This window comes from Fringilla coelebs, assembly GCF_963513975.1.
Source record: "Fringilla coelebs genome assembly, chromosome: 9".
In the NCBI taxonomy this organism is placed as follows: Eukaryota; Metazoa; Chordata; class Aves; order Passeriformes; family Fringillidae; genus Fringilla; species Fringilla coelebs.
In genome coordinates this window covers 4108555-4134244 of record NC_140067.1, presented here as the reverse complement: position 1 = coordinate 4134244, position 25690 = coordinate 4108555, and the positions used below count along the sequence as shown (strand labels likewise).

At 41.4% G+C, this 25690-nt stretch overlaps 1 protein-coding gene across 4 annotated transcripts in view; it reads right to left on the bottom strand.

Moving 5' to 3' along the window:
• Positions 1–25690, bottom strand: part of DAB1 (DAB adaptor protein 1) — a gene marked incomplete at both ends in the record, with an annotated part of 98625 nt that overhangs the window by 24416 nt on the left and 48519 nt on the right. For 2 of the 4 annotated variants that reach the window (XM_084211023.1, XM_084211024.1), the window contains 5 exons: positions 1276–1335; positions 5750–5815; positions 7139–7177; positions 7833–7952; positions 8538–8669. In XM_084211023.1, coding sequence (XP_084067149.1) covers positions 1276–1335; positions 5750–5815; positions 7139–7177; positions 7833–7952; positions 8538–8669 — 417 coding nt within the window. The remainder of the gene's footprint in view (positions 1–1275; positions 1336–5749; positions 5816–7138; positions 7178–7832; positions 7953–8537; positions 8670–25690) is intronic. The other 2 variants (XM_084211026.1, XM_084211025.1) reach the window with 2 other exon arrangements.

The following is a 25690-nucleotide window of genomic DNA, read 5'->3' as shown; positions in this document are numbered from 1 at the left end:
GTTCCATGAGTCCTGTATCTCTCACACCTGCTATTTGCAGGACAGAGTAGTACCAGAGTGTCTGCAGACATGATTGCAAGCACTGCACACCCAGCCACACTGCAACAACCTAAATTACACACTGTACCCTGAGTGAAATTGAAGCATCACTGAAGGGATAATAAAAGAGTCACAGGAAAAGCACAGCAGAAAAATTGCACCACTGAACTATATGAAAAACTACACGAAAAGTAAGTGAAAAATCAACTGCTACTCCGTGCCCACAAATACCTCAATCAGGGATGCAATGTGAGTTACTTCACCAGATTTTTGCAGGCAACATGAAGATACCTCCGTGCTCCTACTGGCTCATGGTGAAATATTTCTGGCAGGGTTTGTTTGTTTGGTTGTGCAAAGCACAGAAGTGTCACAGTCCAGTTCCCCATCCAGCTCCTTCACAGCATTTTTCTTTTTTTAATACCACACCTTGGTTGCTGTGCAAATCACCACATCCTGGTGCAAAAAAGCCTCCCTCTCGTGAACACAGGCATCTTCCCCATGCCTCTCCCACTATATTTCTGAAATTCTTTTCCTTGGTTTTTCTCCACTCTTACCCAGATCCTCAGAAATACTAATTTTTTTGTGTAACCAAAGCAATTCAACAATTTCTTGAGGCATTTATAGCACAAACTTATATAGAACAGCATAACCTACCCTTCAGCAAACACACACCTTGTTCTGAGGCATCTGTCACTTCTCTCAAACACTTGTTACCATTCTTCACATATTTTGGGAATAAATGCTTCACCTTTTCAAAATGCCAATACACAGAATGGGAATGGTGTTTTTTTGGCTACAATAGCATATTACCCTGATTTTTTAATATTTTCCTGCCCATGCAAAGCACAGGAATGAAAAAAAATGAGCTGAATTAAGCTTAGTTTCTTGTATACTTGAGTACTACAGAAATAATACACATTTGGGTACCAGAGGAACCTTTCTAAACCAGGCAGCACATCAGGCATTAACAGGCAGAAGGCTTGCTGTCAACTCCTAACCACAAATAACACCCTTAAAAATGGTGACTTGCCTCAAAATGAGTTAGAAAAGACAGAAAGGAGGTTCAAGCAATGAATGAGATGGATATAAGTGACATCACAGATCCCACCAACCCATCACGTATCACTGGCAAAAGTCACACCACCAGGAATGTATCAAATGTCACAGACAATAATAAAAGCTAGACAGAAGCTAAAAACCACACTTTTACTGTATATAAATAGGGGAGATACTTACACTTACAGGTTGACTTTTTGGCACATCATAAACACCTTCCTTCTTTTGGCTGGTAGGAACCTGCAAGAGCAAAGGAAACCTGAGTCACCACAAAAGCAGCTTGGATGAAAAACTGCAAAGAGCAACTGCTATTTATGTACCTAAATGAGTAGTTTATTTAATATTAATTTTTTGTATTAATGGAATCAAGGACGGCTCCCTTCCTATCCAAGTAGGACCATTAATGGAGAAAATACTGAAGAAATAAAACAGCCTAGCAGTATTCAGAAAGGAGATTTCCATTCTCAGAAAATTTTCGTTGTATGAAGTCCAGGTGTACTTGGAGCTCCTTCCTACTTAAATAGTTGTTTTTCTCTTTAACTTGGGGGTTAGAGATGTGCAATGGAAGTTATGGTCAGGTGAGTGCATCATCTCCCCAGATGAAGAGACACAGAGCAGAGTTACCAAGGTGAGGGTAAGAGATGTTTTTACCTTGTGTCAGATTTCTTCCTCACAATTCACTGAATCATCTAAAAAGAGTCCCAATACTGCAATGATGGGGCCTTGTGGCTGCTCTATGAAATATTTGGTTATAATGCTGCAGTTTTCCTAAGGAATTAAGGCCTCTTGAAGCATGACACAGGAAAGATGGGCAGGGGACAATGCACTTAAAACTTTGTGTGAGCCTTTATTGAGCCACCAGGCATGATTTATACCCAGGGGATTTATAACCTGCTCATGCAGACTCAGCTGCTTTGTAGTACTGGGCTGTGCTCCCTCAAGGACCACTTGTTTATTTATATATAGACATTGTATATTTATAATTTGTGATTATATTTCCTTTCCTCCCTGGAAGCGCTGAGTGTCCACTGAAAATGACAAAAGCAAAAAGAACAGTTGCCTGTTCTCATGAGTGGTGCTTTTCCACCAAACAAGGCACTCAGGGTACAAAAGTTACATTTCAGACATCAATGAAACCTCACAGGTCAATGAGATGATATTGCAAATATGATAAAATTATGACCTTTCTGTTTTCTAAGACAATAAGTATCTTAAGGTTCTGATATTAAACTCAGACTGGTCTAGGGGAAGATGAAGAAATATTGAGATACACTATCATTTATTATTCTGTATAATATCCTGTATAAAAACATCTCTGTACTGTTGTACAGCCTTCACAAGAAACTGTGTGTTCTTAACCTGGTGCACATTGAAAAGTTTGTCAGGAACTCTCAAAGAAACTGAATGAAGTTTGAGGAAGATCCCTTTTACTCCTATCCTTGGCTTTCTCTGGCCACTTCCACTAAAGCCAGTACTACATTAGAAATGTGAAACTGGTAAAAGTTCAGTGCAGTAAGAGTCTGGAAATGGCAGCAAGAGTCTGGAAAGAGAGAGAGCTGGAGGTGACAGTGTGAGAGCAGAAACCAGGAATGGTCGATTTAGGAAGTCACTGGAAAGATGGGTCTTCACAAAAGGAGGGGAGATAAGGAAAGAAAAACTGTTTCTAAACTTTCATCAGAGTGCATTTTTTTCTGTTTTCTCCAAAATCTTTCCCTTTCAGCCGTTCTCCTCTTCCTCCTTCCAACCTTTCTGTGAAGTCATCCCAATTTGCTCCTGCATCCAGAGCTGACTGTGGACTGAGCCTTTCCCTGCACTATCAACCCCCCTTTTTCTACTCCAGTTTATACCCAGAGAAGAGCTCCTTGCACTTCAGATGAAGACAGAGAAACTTTCCTGAAAGCCATTTCTCCCTCCCAACTCAGTGCTGCCTGATCTGCTGTCTTTTCTTGCTGTGCACCACCACATTGGTTTGCATCTCTGCCCACTCTGGGGGCTACAATGAATTGCTGTTTTTCCTTTGATGAGCAGCACCAGTAAGAGGTACCAGCTCTATTTCTGCTGTCAGCTCTGTCTCTGTGACAGGCTGTGAACCATCTGCATGTCTTTGCAGCAATAAAAGCACCACAGTTCTAAACCCCCGATCTCAGATTGTCAACTCCTCACGGAGCAGAACCTGTCTCTCCACAGAGACCAGGGCTGCCACACAAACACCAAACCCCCTCCCAAAATCCCATCTCTACATCTCCAGAACAGCAGGCAGCAGAGGAGCTGCTATTAAGCAATCTGAGCATAGGTATGTGCTCAGTGATTGAGTCCTTGCCTAACAAATTATAGCAACTTACATAGATAATATAAGAAGAGCAGACACAGACACTCTTTGGGGTAATGTTTCAAAGAAAGGTGACAGACAGAGAAAGAATGCTTAAAAAGAAAGTTGTGACCTCTATTATGCTAAAAAGAAATAGAAATTGTCACTTTCTGCACACATCTTTCATCTGCGATTCCCCACGGGCTGGGAATCTCTTCCACCAAGGGAGAAGTGAATTTGTTGCATGCCAGCAAATGAAAAGCCAGAGCAGCACCAGCAGAAAGGTCTGGTGAGCTGAAGCAAGGCTGTATGAGGTTATTGAGCAGATTTATGTTTAGCAAAGTCTGTTATGGGGAAGGCTTCACAGTAAATAATAGAAGCTGCCACAAATATGCATCAAATTTAAAAGAAAGAAAGAAAGAAAAAACCAACCAATCAACCAAAAGCACAAAAAAAAAATCTAAGAGGATCTTTCTCAATTTTAACAGTAGCCTGATGGTTCTGAGATTACCAAGATCTTGTAAGAGAAACAATTCTGTCAGGATCTGAATGTAAAATCTGAGGTGTGGAGACCGGTACTTGTGGAAGCCAAGAGCTCAGGCAGCCTGTGGGAGCTGGGAAGCTCATGGCTACAGGCCAGTCTGCACCTCAGCATCCACCAATTACACAGGGACCAAAAGATGACTCCTAACCCCCCAATTCAGCACTTGCTGCACTCAGGTAGTGCTGCAGTAAACACAGAGGACAGTGCCAGACTGTGAAGGTCCAGAGTGTGGGACATTAATCACAGTGACCACTGCGGGAGGAAACACTTCATCACATCCAGATGCTGTCAAATGAAGCCTTGAGCAATTCTCTGGTGGCTTAGAGGACAGTAACAGCGGTACCCTGAGATGAGACAAGGCCTCACTACCAGCTTTTCACTTTCTATTTCCATTTTATGGAAAAGAAACTGCCCAAAGAGTCCTGCAGTTCTCTGGGCTGTTCCTCAGAAAACAGCTCCAACTTCTTCCCTACCCACCAATGATTGCTGGAAGATCTGTGAACACTGGGAGCAACAGCCGCAATTTGCCTCCTTTCACCTTTTAATTCTTCCAGGTCTCACTAAAAGCTCCACACTTTGATGAACAACAATCACCATTCTTTTCCCCTAAAATCTAGTTCTCATGGGATTTTTGTTTCTAGCACAAACCTGACAACTAGACTAGCAATTTTTTAACATTTGCTGAGAACAGTCAAACTTTCAACACTGAAAATGTTCAGCCTTAGGCAGACTCTCACCTTGAGGGAGAGCTTTGCATGTCTTGGTGTGGAGATGCAAAAAGCTGCATTTTTGAGTGTGCGTGGTGCCAGGGGAGCAGCGGGGAGAAATTAAATGAATGTCATATTAATGACCCTCTGATGGCATCTAGAAGATGTCATTTTCTAACACTCAACTTGCATTTCTCTTTCCCAATCAGCTTTTTATTTTAGCTTACAGCTACTCTAGCATCTCATTTTTTCTATTACCTTCTACATTTTCTCATTACTTGATGCTTTTCCTTTTTGTTCTATCCTTGCTCCTGCCTACCTTACAATCTTTTCCTATAAGCAGATCAACCTCTAGTCCAGCTGGATGAAATGCTTAATCACTGCTTGAAACTCCTTCCCCTGCACACCGAACAATTTCCTCAAATCACAATTTTCTCACAGCGCACTCTGTCTATCCTCAGATTTGCCTCTAGTATGTGATACAAAATGAATTACATTATATTTTAATAAACCTCGCACTGAGCCCTTGAGGATAAATTGAACGACAAAAGATTATTTTATATTGCTTTCAATGCAGTTTTTTGTCAGTGTGAAGAATGTGAGCTCGGGCTTTAACATAACATATGCACTCTGAAAACACTTTTCCTGGTCTGGGGGGATATCCCTTGAGAGCTCTGAGGTTCTGCTCAGTTATTTCCTTGGTTAGACAGAAACCAAGAGCAGCACCACTGAAATTTCTAGGAATTGCTTGGACGGCCTGCCAACAAAACATCTTCGGCATGTTTCTCAGAATAGGTGTAAAAAATTTCAAAAAATTAACAGAAAAAAAAAAAAAAAGAGAATCTCCATTTATCACCTCATATGGTGTACCCAAAAGTTTGTGAGTCGACAAAGTTAATATCAATTCACAGAAGCTGATATGACAAACAACAGAAAAATCACATTGTGACTGGGCAGATAATGTCACCAGAATGAAATGCCAAGACAGTTTTGGTGATGGATGAAAACTACGAGCTATGAGCTATGTATGAGATGCACTTGCAGCAAAGGCTGGCGGGCGTTGCGATGGGAACAGCGAGGGGAGAGGTTTTATACCTGATAAATGTTTTCCTCCGTTTCAGGCTCACGGATGGGCTCGTGTCCAGCCTCAAACACAATGTACTATGGCAGCAGCGCCAGAGAGGGACAGTCAGAGATGAAACAGAAGGGAAAAAGGCCGTTTGGAATTCCACGTCAAAACAAAGGCAGGCATTAAAGAAACAACTTCAAAGCACAGGCTGGCAGCGGGACAACTGGTTGGTTGGGAAGCACCAGGAAAGGTTGTTTCATATTTCATGAACAGGCCTAAATCTCCTCTTAATGATCATTAGAGTAACTCCCTAATTCTTCCTCCTGCCTGTGGCCCAGTATTAATTTTCTGAAGGCAACGTGAATTTAGCCTCTTTTACATAATGGCAATTATTTCTACATATATTTATTGTCTAGGAATAAATGTGCTAAATCCAAGCTGGGAGAACGGGCTGGTGTGTGTGGAACAGGCCACGTGGCAAAAGGCTGGCACAACACTTTTTCATTTTCAGGTTCTTGCTTTATTGTGAAGAGTACAGAACAAAACTCCTGACATTATAACAGCTGAACAGTAATTTAGGGCATCCTGACTCTTATCATCTTCCTTGCTGCACCTTAGGCACTGTTCAATATTCACTAATGGTTGAATTGGATCCTTTCAGCGTGACTCCCACTGATATGCCTAAGTGGAAGAACACAGAATCCCCAGGAAAAAAAAAAAAGTAAACTATCACATATTTTGTTTCAGCACAAAAACACGAGAACGAAATTACATCTTTTTCTTCTTCACACTCAGCAGGGTATTGGACATGAATATATTGACACATTTCTGATAATCATCTTTGCTCCCAGACATTTTTCTTGGATGGAGCAAGACTTAAATTTCAGATCTATTATTAAATCATAGCTTAAGCACCAACAAGGGAGTGTGTTACAACATCAATGCTACTGTTGGGTTTTTTTCCCCAAATATTCACCCTCTGAATTAAATTCTGGCTCCACAGAAAACAAAAACAAAATGTCAACTTATTATTATGAGGACAAGATGTCACCTTCCCTAATTCTCAGAGTAGCTCCCTTTTCAGTAAGGGTTTGTATTAAAAAAATGATGACAAATCTCATTTTGAAACTTAAAATCTGGATACATAAGCCACATTTAAAGTAGCATTTATGACATATTTCATCTAATATTTCTATACTCCATAACAGAAATATTCCATTCTATACAGACATATTGTGCCATCACTTACAGCTTCATCTCTAAATATGCTACTTTCTGTGGAGGTTTTAAAGGTTTCTCACAAGACCTCTGTCAGTAAATTTCAAAACATCTTGTTCAAGGTTTTGGCTGTGTTTGAAGATAACATGTATCTAGCCATTTCTGAAACTCCAAGGCCATACAGCTTCAGAAATTACCTGGTATACAGGATCTTCTACATCTTCTTCCAAAATTGTCTACAGCAAAGTAAGAGGACAGGCAGTAAAAGCAAAGAACATAAACAGCAGAGATAAAAGAACTGTATTCAGAAATTAAAGGACAGCAAAGGAATAAGCAAAATGGGCAGGTAAGTTCATAGTTTTCTCTCTTTAGGATACAGATAAAGTCACATTATAATACAAAGTAACTTTATTCAAGTTCCATCCGAGTTTAACAATCTGCACCTTGTTTGACTGGATTCAAACACACACATTCAAAAGTAATATTGAATCTCCCCTAAAGTATGAGACACTTAAATCCTGGCTCACAACACTTAAAACTTGGCTTACAACACTTAAAACCTGGCTTACAACACTTAAAACCTGGCTTACAACACTGACCCTTCATTAAAGTTTTCCTTCTGCATGAGAAGAAACGCCAGGCAGGAAATGAGGGGATCATTTCCAGCTGCTAACCAGGTTCAGCACACCCCAGGGACAGCTTTCAGCTCAGTTTAATCCTAGGCTGGGCTCAGGATGGCTGCTGGGCTCACGCTGGTCCTTGGGAAGCCAGCCCTGCTCAAACCCACTGCTGTCAGAAGTGCTGAGGATGCTCAGAGCCTCTCTGGAGCAACTTGGGGGGGAAACTCCAAACCCAAATTTTCGTGGCAGTAGTCTAAGCTTATTGGTGTACCTGGTATACCGCCTGCTCACACTGTTTGTCCTTTTGTGCCTTTTTTTCCATTTCTTCCCTTTGTTTCAGTTCGTAGATGAGCTGAAACAGGTCTCGCAAGTCCAGGATTACAGGTTCAGCCTAAGGAAGCAAAAACAGGGTGGAGAATTTCTGTAGGGAAAAATAAACACCTCTTATCCCATCCTGCTGATAGAGCACCTTCACAATGAAACTTAATATAGAATTAATTTCTATCTCAGCACCCAGGCCTGGGTTAATTCCCGCTGAACTAACTATGCTTGAAAATTAATGATAATTATAGTTATGAATATAAAAAGCATTATGAATATAAAAGGCACATGGATGAATGTAAAGGCATATTTATTAGTGGTTTCTCACCCACTGAAATTACAGTAGACTACACACAATGTGGGTTTCCATGAGTATAGGAATATCAGCAAATTTGTCTTCATCCAGTCTAGCTTAGCTAGAAAGGTAAACAATAACTAATTATAACAAAACACACCATAAAAAATTGGGAACAATGAAACACACTCCCTTTTGCCCAAGCTGGTTCCATTAATTTGCTATTTAAGATACACACAGACACCTGTGACCAGTTTAGCACAATCATAAACAACCCAAGACCAGCCTCTTGAACAGCTCCTTACAAATGGCTTTTCAGCTGAGTTATATGGCAGAAAATGACAGTGATTTGATACTTACTGCCTGGGCTGTTTTTATTGCCACAAATCTATGATTTCCCTCCTTTCCACACACGTATCCAAACGCCCGGTGGTCTGTGATATCCTTTGCAATGTAGGAAATTTCATGAACTGCGTGGTGATGCTGGAGGAGCTAAAAAAAACCCAAACAACAGCAGAGAATATCCATCAGAATGTTTGATTAAAAAGCAGTATCATTTCTCCTTCACCACTTTATCTGGGTCCCAACACATTCTGATATGAAAACCAATTAATATCTGAACATTTTAGGCCTCTTTTTTCCTTGAAATCTAATCAAATTTGACTTGCTTTTGTAGGTTGACTAAAAGCTTCCACTGATGATTTTTCTAGGTATCTTTAAGTGAAATATAATTAAATAAAAAATGTATTCCCTAGCGACCACCTACACAGCATCCCAGGCACAGAATCAGTATTTCTTGGTACAGAAATAAGCAGGGGCTGCAGAAACCTGTAGCTTCACACAGGGTGACTCCCAGGCCAGGCTGATCTGCAGATCCAGCTGAGATCTCCAATACCTCAAGGAATCAGTACCAGACCTGCCTTATCTCCACAAAAATCAGCAACAGCCAGTGCAAGAGACTTCACTTCAAGCAGTAACGCAGCTCCAAATACTTATTTTCCTCAGAAAATGAATATAAATGTAATTATTTAACTGGAAATCAATGCTGAATGCAAAAATCCAGATTTTGATTTTACTTAAAATCTCACTTTGGTGAATTGTAATAATAAAAAGACTTAATTTTAACTGTGTAAGCAAAACCTTGCCTAGAGTCAGGACATGAATCTGATGCTCTGAGAAGCATCTCTTGTAGTGCAAGAATCTTTCTCACTTTGCACTAAACAGCATTTTATTATCGAAGTAATCAAGTATTTCCACTTAAAATAATGTCCTTGTAAAGCTTATCTAAAATAATCTATTAGTTTCAATTTCTACCTTCTGATATATTGACCTACTCTTGTATCATCTAGGGATAATGCTATTTCTGAGAGCAGGCAGAGCCTCACACAGAATTCTTTGGAGGTCCAGATTCCTGCTGGCTTTGAGAAAAGCACATCTTGAAAACCAGCATGGTACCCAGGCAATCTCTAAACAAGCAGTTATTTTTGGAGTTTAAAGAAGAGAAGTTAAAGTTTTAAAATTCAGAAGGAGGGAGGACGTCTGTGTGTGGCAGGGAAAAGGCTGAGGGTGCGCAGGGCGAGTGACGGGACTGCTGAGGGGCAGGGAGTGGGATCTGAAAGGAGAGGCAGCCTGCAAGAGATGGATGGCTCCATATAAAACAAAAGACTGGACATGTTTCATTTTCATTTCACAGTAAATGGCTCTTAATGTCCCCATATCAAGATTGCTTGCTCGTGGCAGAGTTAAGCGTTGCCAGTGACTGCAGGCAGAACGTGGCTCAGCTGAAGGTGCACTTCAGACTCTCCTGACGTGTTGAACGTTTAAAATTAATGATGGGATCTTACTTAGATAATACAGGGATATTGATTTATTAGGTTTTTTTGAAAACCAAGTTACATGCTATCTGTTAGGATGAAATAAAATGTTCCCATCTCTCTATTCTGCATATGACAGGGAACGTTATCTCTGGCTCCTATTAAATCAAAGTTCTCTGACATTGCTTTATTGATTGCCAGGCAGCATTTTGCACTGAAATTAAACTGTGATCAGATGCCTTCCTCATGGAATTAAATTTGAAGATTGTTCTACCATGGAAGAATATCACCCACAAGGTAAGAGAGCAGATGGAGACACTCCAATTTATTTGGGAATCCACATTCACTGTTCAAAAATCATTACATTTCCAATGGGTATGATATTTTACACACTGCATCAGTAGAAATAGAAATTAAGTAAAGATGACTGCAATTATTCTTTTCTGTATTTTACTGGATGGAGCGTTTAGGGAGAGCTTTTCACTTGTTTGAGGGACACTGAGTTACAACACACATGTGAAACGCAATGGTGCATGCACACATCTGTACTCAAATGTAGATATGAACACACCTGTGCTTTCACAGCCCTCAGTTCACCTCATGTGTCCTTTCTACATATTCCAATGATCCATTCCTAGCATTATTTATTGAGTGTCTGACTTTTTGCTCCTGCACAGCAGAAATGGGGGCTCCTGTTGCAGTCAGGAGAGATTCACCACTATAAAATGCAAGATCAAAATCCTGTTACTAGTGGCCACAACCACAAAAAATAATTATTTCTCAACTCAGGGATGTTTCTGACATCCCTGTATGCCAATACTGATGGACTCCATCACACACTATTTGAAGTTTTTACTCTGTGCTGAGAGCTGCTACAAACCATTTACCAATCCTTAAGTGAGGTACCAAATTGTTTTGGAGCACTGCAGCACGACAGAACAAATTATAGAGAAGACTTAATTTGTATTATGGTTCAACACAGTCAATTACATATTGCAAAGATTAGAAAGTAATTCAACATTTAAGTTTCAGTTGTTAACAAAATCCACAGCCTCCAAATTATTTTAGGTCTCCTGTGACTTTTGTCGCTGTTGCGAATGTTGGAGATTTTAAATGGAAGCACAGATAAAGTCTCAAACTGGGTAACAAGACATTCTTGTGATGCATGAGTTGTTTTTCTTAGGCTGAACATAATGGCATTGTTATATTTTATTCATATACTAAGAAGTTTTTGCCTGGTGTTAAACTCAAAAGTCCAAAATACCCATCTGCACCAAGCCTGCTGCCTTTCCTCTTCCCCTTAAGTTTACTCTGGTCTCTCTCACCAGCCATTGTTTCCCCTCCTTTTCTCCATTCCATCCCCTGCTTCTCCTCTCCCCCCAGGTCGCTCCCTGTACATCACACTGAATTGATTTAGCTGCCTCTGAGATCTGTAGCATTTCTAATTTCCCTCAGGCTGCTTGGCACCTATCATAAATTTTTTCACCCCTTATCCTCATCTTGCCCCTTTATTTCCATGCTGTAGCCTCCAGTGCCACTAAATCAATTAAGTCAATCAATTAAGTACTTGGAGGGTCCAGCAATCATGTCAAAAATGTGAGTTAGATGGCATGAGAAAGTCACTGCTTTACTATCGCTATTTCTCTTTTAATGAGGTTGTCTATTTAGTGGAGCCTGGGGCACAGTGTTAAGAGCCACAACAACAACAAAAAAAAATATCCTGCAAGCTGCAAATCCTCCTGGAAAAGCTGCCCCACCACAAGCAGGAGGCTTGTTCCACACAGTTTACATCCACCAGGACAAGTCTCACAGGGATTGGGATTGCACAGCCTCTCACCTGGAGCACGCTGAGCCTGGTTTCAGAGAGCTGGGATCAACTGGAAGCTCCACTATGGATGCTGGGATATGGGATGCACATGGACCAAGCCTATTCCTGCCTATTCACACTGGAGTGAGCAATAAAACATTTTGCCTGTATAAACTCCCTGAACATCTCAGTTACCCACCAAACTGCAGAGACCTCAATGGATTCATAATAAAATAACTTCATGGACCATAGTTTCAGCCATGCTGCAAGTCCCCTCTATTCCATCTGGGACTGCCCAGCAGCACATAAGGAAACCAGGCCCTGTCTATTTAGGAAGACCATGGGAAAAAAAAAAAATCTCAGAAATCGAACCTAACAGGGAAAATGAATGGTAAAGCCTGACACCAAGAAGCTCAGCAAGCCCCAAGTGTGGCAGGAATTGACCATTCATTACTGCAGATCATCCAGTGAAAACAGTGAATTGCAAAAGATGTGAGTGGCTCTGAGGTGAATTTTATCTCCCTGCTGCAAGAAGGCACTGGGTGGCACAGATGGTTCTCCTTCACTGCACCCAGGAGGCTGCTGTGCTCCTTAACAGGGCTCAACATGCAGCACCTGGCCCAGTGCTCCTCATGACCATTTCCTTACAATTCCTGTTTGTTTTAGCTGGTATTTGCAGGGATCATGGGGACAACAACACACCACAAGCATTTCCTTAATTGCTGTGTTTGTGCTGCAATGCTTCTCTGCTGTTCCCTTAAAATGCACTTAGCAGAGTGAGTGGAGCTGCTCATCCCCATCATACACATCCCACAGTCCTGTAGGTGCCCATGGCATCAGAGTTGGAATTAGGTGATCTTTAAGTCCCCTTCCAACACAAACCATTCCATGACATGAAACACCTGAATCTTCTGAAAGTTTTAAGAGATGGACAGCAGTCCCTGTATGTAGATAGCTAAAAAAACACCACCCAAACCCCCAAAACCTCTTCCTGACAGAGATTTTTTCCCATTAAGGTACATGGATACCTCTCAAGCAGTTGTGAACCACTTCCTCTCCCTCTAGAGAAAAGTGCATTTCAGTGGGACTGTGTACACACAATTCAGAAGAAAAGTCAACAGTCTCAAATGTCAGAGTGAAATGAAAAACACATCAATAAATTGCATTTGCATCACAAACTTTCTTGTGCTGTTTTCTGGAACTTGGTATTTGGATGGCAGATGGGGTGGCAAGACATCAGCCTCATGAGATAAGGCAGGGGATGAGCAGATGGGGAAATGAAAAAACCACTGCAAAAATTCTCAGTTTCATGTGAAATAGCAGAGAGGAGACAGCTCAGTGTTATTTCAGAGCTACAGCTGCCAACAACTTCAAACTCCCTGCAAATTACTACTGGACACAGCACAGGGTGACTGAGAAACATCTTATTTCCCATCTGACAGCCCTTCCCTACTGTCATGAACACTTCAGTCACTTGCCCATGGAGAGGGAACAGAACAAACAATATATGACAGATCACTGTAATCTGCCTTAAATGTGATAGTGCTTAGTGTGAGGAAACACTTGATAGCCCCAAAAAATCTGTTCTATAAACATTTACTGCAACATGTGGAAAATTTTATCAGGTTTGATCTAGGAAAGGAAGAGAACTGTAGAGTTTAGGCTTAGCAAATTATCACGATACTGAATTCCTACAAGAAGAGCAAGGAGTTTTGAAACAAAACATCATTGCAATTCAGCTTTCAAAAAGAAATGCCACATAGGAAAACCTGAAAAGCAAAGCTCACTGGAAACCTTTTGCAGTTATGTATATTTCAGTATTGGGAGACATTTCCCAGCACTGGCCAAGATGACCAGTCCTGGTCACAAAAGAGCATAAACTGCAAAAAAATCCATGGAGTGGGGGCTGAAACCTTCCCCCTGAAGGGGACTGAAAATGAACAGTCCAGTCCTGAATCTGTTTGAGCCAGAGCCACTCATGGAATGTAGGCTGAAGGACAGATTATGGACTTTCCTTCTGCAAAAATACCCCATCCCAAGAATAGGAGCAGAAAAAGAAAATGGAACCTCCAGAGTGCTCCCCAAGCCTGAAGGGCCCTCTCAGATGGCAGCCTGTAAGGATGGCTTCACAATGAGAAGAAAATAAATCTGTCTAATCCCCATGCCTCCTCCACACACACTGATTTTGCAGACAATAACCTGAGGAAAGACTTTTCCAAGTGCCAGCTACTAAAAGGCGTCTCAGTGCACAAGCTCTGCAATAAAAACACTTGGCACAAAAAGCTCACTTTGAGATTATATGCAGATCAAAGCTTGGTCTGTGTAGCACAAAGGGGCACATGAAATATGGTGCTGATAAAGAGAAGAATCAAAACAGATTTAGCCCCAGCTCTTGCAGACTCAGTCCCTCCAGGGGGGCAGCCGTCTGGCTGTGACACAGCACAGCACCCAGAGAAGTGTGAATTTAATTTCCTTTTAATAACAAAAACAAACTCACAAGAGCCATTATCTTATAAAGCCGAGGAGACTGAAGCAAAAAACCCCAGATTCTGTGACTTCCTGAGCTTAGCAGCTGAGTCAGGAGGGAGCAGAGTCAGTGAGCAAGATCCTGTGTGAGGATAAGAACCTGCTGAAGTCCAGGGCTACACTAAGCTCTAGCTGTACACTCTATCCTAAATAAAGGCAAGTACTTCCCAGGAGCACCCCAGGTAAGAGCCTGTTTGGTTGGACTCAGGAAAAGAGCTTAAAAGGGTACTTGGGCCACAGCTAAAATCCACATTAATCCTCACCATTCCCTTTGCTTGATGAAAAAAGCATCCTGCTGCTGCCTTTATCTCATCTGGGGAGCCAGAGGGAGAAATCCCAAAGAGAGCAAAGGCAAGTGTCCTTGTGGGTGCCTCTGTGACAGACACACCCAGTGATGCTCTCAGCTGGTGTGGCCCTGTACCCAACCCCAGAGTCAATTAAGGCAGCAGGACATGGCTCTGCCAGCACAGCAGCCTAATTGTGATGAATGGATCTCTGATACTGAGCTGGCTGGATGCTCCAAGAACCTAATTTGTGAAAGAGAACAGCGCTAAAGTAATAAACTTCTGTCCAGCTCTCATAATTTGTAATAATGTTTGACAAAGACCAGATATTAATTTAGTTATTGGTCATTGTCTTCAGAAGCAAATGCTAAGTTGCTCATGCAGAAGATCCATTTATTAGATATATGAATTTGGAAAGGGGCAAAACAAAACTGGAACACACACATGGCCAATTTCCCATCTTCACTTCAAAGGCTTTTCAATTTTTTATTGTATCAGGAGTGAAAGTAGCTAGTTAAACCCCAAACCCTTGTCCAATTACTACGAAGCTCAAGTTATCTTTTAAACATGCACTTGCAAATTTTGTTCCAGGACAAAGAAAATCCTAAAGGGCAAGGAAACATTTTCAGAGAGCTTTGGAAAGACAGATGTGCCACACTGAAGCTGAGATGCTGGGCCTCCCATGAGCCTTGTACTATTTCCTTATTGTTCTGCCTCTGACACAGCCCCTGCTCTCTCAGGATGGCTAAAGCAAAAGATTTGCACTGCAAAACCGAGAAGCAGCAGACCTCATCTTTGATACTGAAGCCAATGGCCCCATCAGCTCAGCAGTGCAACCTGCCCCAAATTCCATCAGCAAGGGGCACCCACAGGCTGCAGGGCATTGTTTCATGCTGCCATCTCACTCTTTCAGTGTGCTGCACAAGAACAGCCCTTGCCTGTAAGTCACTGTTAGAGTCTCTGGGATGGCAGCTGCTCAGGGGTCACTGTGGGATTCCCAGGGCATCCCCCTGAGCTCCCACCTTACCACCCTCTGCAAAATGGTCAGTGGATCAAGACAGCCATAAATATGCCAGTGTTGCCCTCTACTCTCAAGCCAAAGCTTCCACACAGCTCAAGTGCAGCACCTTTGACCACGCCTTGTATTTTTTCTTGATAGACTCTGTAAGACTCATTGATTAAATCCTGAATTTGAGGGAGCACACTATTCTGTAATGAGACAGTTTGCTGCAGCATCCCTGAACCTCTCCATATTTTTACTGTGTTCATCTTTAGAGCTTGTGAATGTCCTTTGAGCAGCCCTTACTTTTTACAAGCTTCTTTTGTTCCTTTACACCAACATTCCTCACCCTCCTGAAACGCTTTTGATTTACATGAACAGCACAAGCAATTCTTTCATACAACTCCTGGGAGACTTGGAAGTAATTTTTTTTGGCTTTAGCTGTCTCAGATCTTAACTGCTTCAGATTCAGCAAGCATTACCAGCCACCCTCTTCTTGTAGCCTGTGATTTGAAAAACTCCTCAGTGAGAGGCAGCCACTGATTCTCTTGATTTCTCATGCAACCCCTATAAAGCAGAGCTTGAAAAGATCACAAAAACCATACTCAAATTTAAGTTGCACTGGATAGTCATCAAACAGAAACTTCCTTGGACTGTAAATCTACTTGCACAATGTAAGAAACTTTACTGGAAAAGGGGAAAAAGGACAAGAGGGATTTATTTTGTATTTCTCTATCTATCTCCCAGATACTCTCCCTAATTTAGTAAGACTTTAAAGCTGAGAGCTGAGAGAAAGCACAGGTACAGGGAAGAACAAGAGCAGAAAAGGATTCTATGAATTCACAAGCTGTGTATAACCAGTATGCTGTGTTCATGAGCCAGCTGAAAATGATGCAAAACAGTTGAGAATTTCACATGACACAGTCTCGGTATTGTTCAAATACAGAAGTGATTTCATAAGCAGAAATTAACCAAGGTACAGAAGCAAGAAGCCCTGTGCTCCACAATGACAGACTGCTTTCAGTGGCTGGTGCTGGACTTGGGGTTCCTGCATGTCACCAAAGATGACCCTGTAGTGATGAGCTTTACAATTCAGGAACAGCATCATGAACAGCCAATCCTGGTCATAAAGACCAAACCATTTATTTTCAGTTTTCCTACAGAAAAAAAGAGAGGAAACCTTTTCCTCTGAGTTGCAATTGCACGTATAAGCAAGCTTCAGACAATCCCATAAATGGGATCATTCATCAATAAATCCTTCATTTGTTCAGGTCCCTCAGCAGACACTTCACCTCGGATATAAACCATCCGTAGCAACATGACAAGTGTGTGTGCAGTACTTGAGCCCTAAGATAAGAATAAAATAAAATGTAAAAGGCAAACCTCAAAGAGACTCTAAAGCAGAATAAAGAACTTGCAGATAATTTTTTGCTCTATTTTTTTTTTATTTTTCCCCTTGCATTATCCCAAGGTAGGAATTCCTGAAGCTGCCCTTGGCAGGGGCTTGGCGCATCGTGTTCCAAGAGTTCTGTATTTCAACTCAGGCAGTGGAGACTGTTTTTAAGGTCTGCCCTGGCACCTTCCAACAGCAATTCCTGCAGCTCCCATTTGCACATTGTAATGCCCAGAATTGTTTCTTTCCTGCTCATTTTCATATAAAGCAGGATGAATGTTTGGTTTTAGTCTTCTGCTGCTAATTGAAATCTCCAAAAGCAAACTTTGATTAACTAACTCTCCACATGCAGACCTGGCCACACAGCAGAGAGCACAGATCAACTCTGCTGGCTTTCCTCTCTCCCTGCTGTGCTTTTCTCACCTGGCCATGGGTGTCACACACAGGATCTGCCTTTCAGAAAAGCTCCCTGGCAGTGCTGTCCTCGCCTTTTACTGAAATGCAGGCAGCAAAGCCTTTCACAGCTGTGGATGCTGCCTTGTTTCCTACTTATTCCTTTCACTCTCACCCCTCTGCAGCTCCTGCACGCAGCATGTCTTCTCTTCTCCCCATCACACCTGAACTTACTCATTTCTGCACTCCCAGCACTGCTCAGCACTGAGCCTTGTGCATGCACAGGTTATTCTCACATGTGCCTTACACTTTAAAATACTTCCAAATTCCTGTGTCACTCACAGGAAAACATTTGGCTAATTAAAGATTGCAGAAGGCTGCACATAAAACCTTTTACAAACCAACTCAGCCTTTTTGAAAGCAAGGACATATCAAAAAAGTTGGATTCAAATATGTATTTTGACTATCTAAAAAGAAAAAAAAAAGTACTTTGAGCTATGCAGAGCCAGGGCTGGGAGCCATATGCAATATTTTTAGATACCCAGATTTCTTATTTGCTTTAAATGTCAGGGCACTCCAACTAATTAGTGTTCTGCCTCACCTATTCACAGTGCTGCCTTTAAAGCCAGCAGGAATGCTGCTGCCTGTTTCACTGGGACTACCATGATGTGGAACGAGGATGGGAACCACAGAGGATTAGGAAGTATTAACAGCAGAGAGAGGTAGGATGCTACAATTTAGGGACACAAGAGGCACTGCTGTAATTCCACAATTGCCACCACGTGCTGGGAGCACCTTGGGGATGCTGTCCCAGCCCCTGGGCTCCCCTGACACATGGGCTGCCACATGCAGAGCACACAGAGCACCCACCAGAAAGGTCAGCAGCACAGGGATCTCATTTGGGAAGACAACTTTTACAAGCAGCTGCTTTTGTACTAAGCAAAGATCTACTGGTATGTGAAATTTATGGCTTATTCAACTGAAAGAGAGAGATGAAAGCAGGTATTTGTGTTTGGCATCCAGGGGCAATGGCCTTCCCCCTTCTCCTTCCACAGGGAGCTTATTCCATAAACTAAGAGGGATTAAAAAAGGTGTTTATGCATCCCCATGGACTATCAGAGTGAACAATGCTCTTGCTGACTTCCCTGTGCTCCTGAAGGCAGAACATCTCCCAATGACTTTACTTCAATAAGTATCTTTTACTATCACCCTGCAAACTCCATGGACATTTAAAAGCAATCCTTTCCTGTAGTTTCCCCCTCTAATTATCCTTGACAGTGAAGGATACCTGCCCCCTTTCATCTGCCCCCACAACAGGAGAGCCCACGAGGCAGCACAGGAATTCAGAAGCAGTGACAGTGCTATTGCTCCTACCAGGGCAAACACAAAATTGCAGAGCAGCCCACCAGATAAAAATGCTCTGAATAGGAAGGAAAATCACCAGCACTCCTGGGGTGTAATGCTTCCCAGCTATCTCCAGGAAAAAAAAGAGTGGATTTCAAAGGGGGATGTAACTTTCTGTTCTGGCACCTGCTGAATGTCCCCCACTGCTCTCCAGGGAGGTTTCAGAGCATCTCAGCTGCCGGTGCTATTATTATGTCAGCACTTCTCTTGCTAAATCCTTCCCCAAGCAGTCTGAAATCCAGCCATTGTAATTCCAGGTGTGCTGAAAATGGGCCTGAAATTTTCTTCTACTGTGTGATGCATTAACCTGGCTTAAAAACACCAGGACTTGCACGCAACTCTGTATTTTGGGTGCTCTTCTTATAAGACAAAATTGCAGCTGGAGAAAAAGCAATGTGGCTCTGCTGGAGATTCATTTGTCTGGATCACAAAAGGGTAGTGAATACAGGCAAAAAAAATCCTAATATAACTGTAGACTTGGAGTTTTCTGCCATGGGACAATAGGGGAGAGATGCTGTGCAGCTCCACTGCACAACAGGATGCAGAACAACAAATATACTGACTTTCAACTTCTTAGCAAAATTTTGGTTAGGCATACCAAACATTGAAATTAATAAAAACCAGTAGTGTTGGCACAGTAATTTTTACTACCACAGCTCTATAGACAGAGTACCCACCCCCATGTGCAATGGAAGCCAAATGATAACTGGGAATACATTAATATTCCTAATATTTACTGTTTGGAAGTGTTATTTATCACTGTTATAACTATGTAACAGTGAGATTCTCCATACCATAATGCAGAATGCATGTAAACAGCACTTCCCTTTCTTAACTCATTCCTGGGGTGCTTGGATTAAACATCAGGAGGCCAAATGAGACTATCACTAAACTCATAAAATCTCATTTTCTGCCTTTTTGAAAGCAATCAACTTTTTATCCTTTTCACACTGAAAAAAATACAGCTATAACAAAATTGCACAAATTATTTCAGTCTGGATAATGTGTCTGGAATAGCTTTATTTTATCTTCACGCCCATTAGGGTCAGAATTCTCACAAGGCAGTTTCTGCATATCCTGACAACAAGCAGGCTGGCTTCAGCTCTAGATCAGAGCTTTTCCCTTTTCCAGGTGAAAGGAAGAGACATTTCAGCCCTCAAATCAAACCTCTAGATCTCCAAGACCTCACAATATGCACAATCACAGACACATTTTGCCTTTTGGGTACTTTTTTTCCACAGTAACAAAACTGCCATGATCCTAAGGTTTTTAAAACCCTCATAGAGCAAACTGAGCATCTAAAGAACAGAACTCCACGAGCTTGTGGCTATTAAAAATCCCTGTGGAGCACTGTGAACCATCCAAACTGCCCAGGGCCCAGTTTGGAAGGCCAATAATGAATGAATTACAATAGTCAATAAGGGATGTAATTAAGGAAGTAGGTTCTTCTGACATTTACATTTTGCTTGCTGCCACATGTCCATGAAATGTGTTATTGTTTCCCTTCTGAAGTACCAGGGTCTATAAATACCTTTTAAGAATCATATAGAGATTTTTAAGTCCTCTCCTCTGCCATATTCTAATTAGACACATTTATTGCATGTAGAACAGTAAATGCCACGTTTTACTGGTCATATTTACAAGCAGAAAGATGGAAAGTGTCAAGGAGCAGGGCATGAGACCCAGTCAGCTCAGAGGGATCCTCTGCAGGCAGAAGCTGTGAGCAATGCACAAAGAAAGGCCCCAGATGTCACCATTTTCAACTCTATGTGCAAAATTTCAGTTTGTTGGTTTACAGTTATTGCTCTTCACTGTTAGTATGTAAATTTTTTTATACTGCAGCCCTTACAAGTCCTCAGCATGGTCCAAGACCAATCATTTCTTACAAAAGAAGTTTCTATAAATAGATAATACTGAGTAAAAAAATAAAGAAATAAGAAAGAATTCAAAGGTAATTCCAGCAAGTTTAAATTGTACATATTTATACAATTTAAAAAACATATATCTATATTTAAGAGCTAAATACAGATGCCCCTTGGGACACCTCTGGGACACATAAATGCAGTAGCTCCTCAGCATCATCAGGTTTAAAACAAGTTTCTAGCATGGGAGTATTTTAAAGAAAAAATAGGGAGGTACTGCATGAATATGTGCAAAGAATACCTCCAAAAGATGATGGGAAGGGTAGGAAGGGATTTGGGAGGCATTTATTAAGAAAACTGAATAAATGAATGGTGAAAGTTGGTGCTATGGATTGACTCCTCAAAAGCTGATGAAGAATAAAGGCAGCCATGAAGAGGCTGGAAAAAAACAATTCAGCAATGGGGTGATAAAAGAGAGAAGGCAGCTCCAGCCCAGGAATGCAAAGGGAAGTGTGACATGATCAAAAGAATAAGCTGAGGCAGCAATCCTGGCAGTCACAATGGATTTCAAAAATAAAAGTCAAATTTGTCAAGGACAAAGAAAGGGATAACAATTGAGACACGAAATGAAGAGAGGCAGGACTGGGTTTTAACTCCCAGTGTGAGAGCAAATGCTGTATTTCAGAGCAGGTGAGAAGAATTCTGCAAGATCTGCAGCTACCCTGGGTGTGGCAATGGAAACACATCACCAGTCAAACAGGCTGCTGAGTTTACAGGGCTGAATAAGAGATGATGCTGATGTTTTGCTCAGCTCTCTGAAAAGGAGGTCAGAGAGAGACCCCTGGGAGTCAGGATTAGAAGGCCTGGTTTAGCCTCACTGAGCTTGAGCTGTTGGCTAAACATGCAAATAGAGGGCTGGAGAGACACATCAAGATTGGAACAGAAGACAGAGTTGGCATCACCTGGTTCAACACAATAACCAAATTTATGTTTGCAAGTGAAATAACTCTGGCAAAAAGCACAGCAGGGAAAAAAAAAGAGCTCAAGGACAGAGAGCACACAGGAAAATCCCAGATGAAAACTGCAGGAGAGGATGTAGGAAAACAGGTAAAATCCAGAGACAAGAGTGATGGAGATCAGCTGAGAGGACTGTGTGCGGAATCAGCTGATGGGGTAAGATGCTCACAGAGGGCTGCACCTGAGATCAGCCAGAGAGAGGAACTTTGGGAAGCTTCAGAGACATGAAGGGGACAAAACCCAGCGTGGGAGCCCCAGGCAGGGACCACCAGCATCCTCCTGGCCAATCCCACCCCGTGGCAAACCCAAAACTCAGTGAACTCCTCACCCCATCTCCCCCGCTCACTGCGGAGCGAGGAGGGAGCAGAAGAAATTAATTCCTGCTTTTATTTCTATTTTAAAGCCTCAGACACGCTCAGTGAAAGAGACTCTGACAGTTTGACATTTCATCTGCTCCAGCACATGTGCTTCAAGGAATAACTGCAGATCCATGACTGTACCTCGATTTCTGGTCAGGGATGCCAGAACCAACAGATTTCCAGCAAAGTCAAGAAGTACCTTTAGTACATTTTAAACGAGGCCTCTTCTGCCAACAGTGAGAATTTTAATCTTGCTAAAATTCTCTTTCAGCCAAGTTTAGCTGTCCTGTTAGCAATCTATCAGCATAATTAACACCATCACTCACATTGCATAGGGAAGAGCAGCAAATCCAGGGGTTATCAGCAGAAACCTGATAAAGCCTCAGAACATGCTGGAAAATGCTTTTAGAGAAGCAACTTGAGAAATCTGCACTGTAAGGTTGAGAGAGCTTAGAAGTTCAGGAAGATGGGCAAGATGTTGGCATCCAAAATATTGGTGTGAACATTTCAGAGCCATGACATGACATCAGTTAAACAGAACATTCTGGGGACAACAGGATTATAACCACCCACCAACAGGATTATAACCACCCAATCACCCAAATAAATATTATTTATTTGGATGTCATTAAGATTTAAAGCAGAAGCACCATCACCAGTTCTGTGGCCAGCATGAGCAGACAAATTAATTTTTTTTTACAGAATGCTACAGATACGGTTTGGTCACCCTTACAGGGCACTGAGTAACACCACTCCAGGCAGATAAACCCTCAAAGATAATAAAATAAAATAAAATCCTCAGCAAAGACAGTGAAGGCTGAAGGAACTGATAGATAACAAGAACAGAGAGTCAAAATGAAATGAATATATTTACACACATGGTTTTCCTTCCTGGGTTTCACACTGCCAGCCTGAAGAAAATGGCTACAGATCAAATTAATGAAATATGAGTAACACACTGCAAGACTTCTGTGCAATAAATACCAAAACCCCACCCCCAGCATTCCTAGAAATGTTACAATCCCACAAACTGGGCCCAAGAGCTTTATTTCAATCAGGATAGAGGTCAACATCTCTGAAAGACAATAGGCAATGCAAGTGAAACTCAGTTTTGGAGTGCTACAAAATAGGTAAAAATTGGTGAGATGACTGTCATCTTCATCAGCTGGGTTACAATCCATCTGTTTAGGATATTTCCCATAAATAAGCAAGATACTGACACTGATTTACCCTGCTTCTTGGCCAGTGGAGGAATCCAGATAAATAATTTAGCTATACAATACCTCATAGAGAGCTATATTTTACAGCACACTCTGGCAATCTGCACACCCATGCAATTACAAAAATTTACTTTAACAGAAAGAATTTGTTGCTTAGAGCCAAATAGTAATTTCTTGCTTTTATCTCATTTCTTTTTCACAGTTTAGGGGCTTGCCACTGAAGTTGACAGCATTTTACAATTAGAGACAACAAGAGTTTAAAAGCACACCTCACTGCGTGGAGGTGGAAGGAAATCTTTTCCCAAGCATTTCAGAGGATTTAACTATTAGCTTCAAATACATTTTTGGAAAGGAAGCTGCAAGTAAACAGAGATTTATGGCCACATAAATAAACAATGAGACAATTACAGGCTCTTTACAGAGCCCGGATTAGTCACGCCAGTCTAATGAAGCATCACGGAGCTATCACAGGGAGATGGCCTGATGTGTGTGATTAACAAAACATCCAGGAACAGCTAAACAACAGGGCTGGGCCTCCACAAAATCTGCACTTCCTTTTGTTGCTTTCTTAGCAAATCACCAATCACTACATTCCACCCTGAAAGGGAGAGTATTAAATACCATAATACAATTATTTGTATTTTTGCCGTCTGAAGATCATGCTCTTAAAGATATAAAACAACTCCCATAAAATAAATTAAGAATATATTGCAGTATTGAGGTCTAACCAAGATGGATGTGACAGAATAAATGGTAAAAAAAAATTATTTTCATGTAATATGCGGCAAGGAAATCTCTTAAGTGGCATTGGGTAGAGAAAGTCTTGTGTTCAGCAATAATTATGGTAGGGTTTTTTTACAGTAAAAACTAAATGAAAATGTACATCCCTCAGGTAAGGCATATATTTAGCAAACATAATCTGGAGAAAGCAAATGGGATGGATGGAAAACATCTGACAGCTGAAAAAAAAAGGTGCATTTATAAGATTAATAGGGTCAAACCCAATGTGTAATGACAATTTTTGGCATACACACAACAGGAGAACCTGTTGTGTGTATGCCAAAAATGTATCCTGTTAGTCATATTAAACACAATTTTTTGCTATCATGTTCTAAATACACTGACAAGTACTTGGAAAGTAGAATGAAGGGACCTCTTTAGTGTAATCCCTGGCATGGAATATAAGAAAGGATTGTTATTATTTCTATTGCATGCTGTAGATGAACCACAGTGTACTGCATCTACAGTGCAAGCTCACAGTAAAATCCTTCTTGTATTTTTCTTGGTGGATATTCTTTCCAAATGATATTCCACCTTCAACTGAACCTCCTTCATGGATAAATTTACTCAAAGGGCAGAATTCCTGATGGCTGGAATAATACCATTATTAAAATCAATACTTTTTGATGAATATTATGTCTGGAACATATTAAGGAGAGCTATAAAGTAGAAGAGAAAAACCTGCTTATCCTTTTCAGTAGTACCCCAACCAGAGCCCTTCATCTGTAACGAATTACAGAGCAATTCCTCTAAATCATCTGTATGAAGTCAGCTATGACACTGCCAATTTAAAAAAAAATTTGCTAGTTTTGAGCTACAAATTGATTTTTTATTGTGATAAATTAAAATCCAATGGCACCCTACAAGATATCCAACATGAAGAAGCTCACTTTTTTTTTTCTGAATATTTTTATTCTTTTCTATCACATCGGACTGGCGCTGGGGCAGACGTGACAGCAACAGACAGTGGTAGAAGTTAAGAAAGGACACTCTAGAGAGGCAAATAATCTTTCCAAAATACCCTTTTGGGAATTCCAAAAGCATGGAAATGCAACTAAGGGAAAAAGCATTGTGAGAGACTAGGAGGGTTGTTAAAGGAGAAGAAAGCAAATGCAAGATTATCCAGACTCTTCCCTGCTGCATAAAAGTCAACACCAAACTCCAAACTTTATAAACTCTGAAGTTTAACATGGAAATTGGAAGACCAGTGTGAGTGAAATAGAATCTTTTTCCAGCTCTTTACAGCTTCTTCCCATCCAAAAACCTGGGCTGAGCAACGTGCAACCCCTAGGTTTGCCAGCTTTTGGGATTTTCCAGCAGGAATGGGAATGAGATGACAACTGCAGGCTGGCAAAGCAGAGACAGGCTGGATGAGAAAGACAAAGAATGAATGGGACAAGGGTGTGAAACTGTGGGACAAGGAGAGATCCAAGCTGGGAAAAAAGCCCAAGGGATGGATGGTGGCTGTGAAGACCTGGCAGAGGATTCCATGCACCTCTGCTCCAAACCCTTGGCATGGGAAGCCTGACTCTCCTGTTTTGACAACATCATGTAAAAACTGCTGTGGAAAGCTCCCCACAGGCCTCTGTCACAGCCCTGCTGCAAGAAGGACAACTCAATAGTCCTGTCCATCACTTGGGCAGCTCAGGGGCAC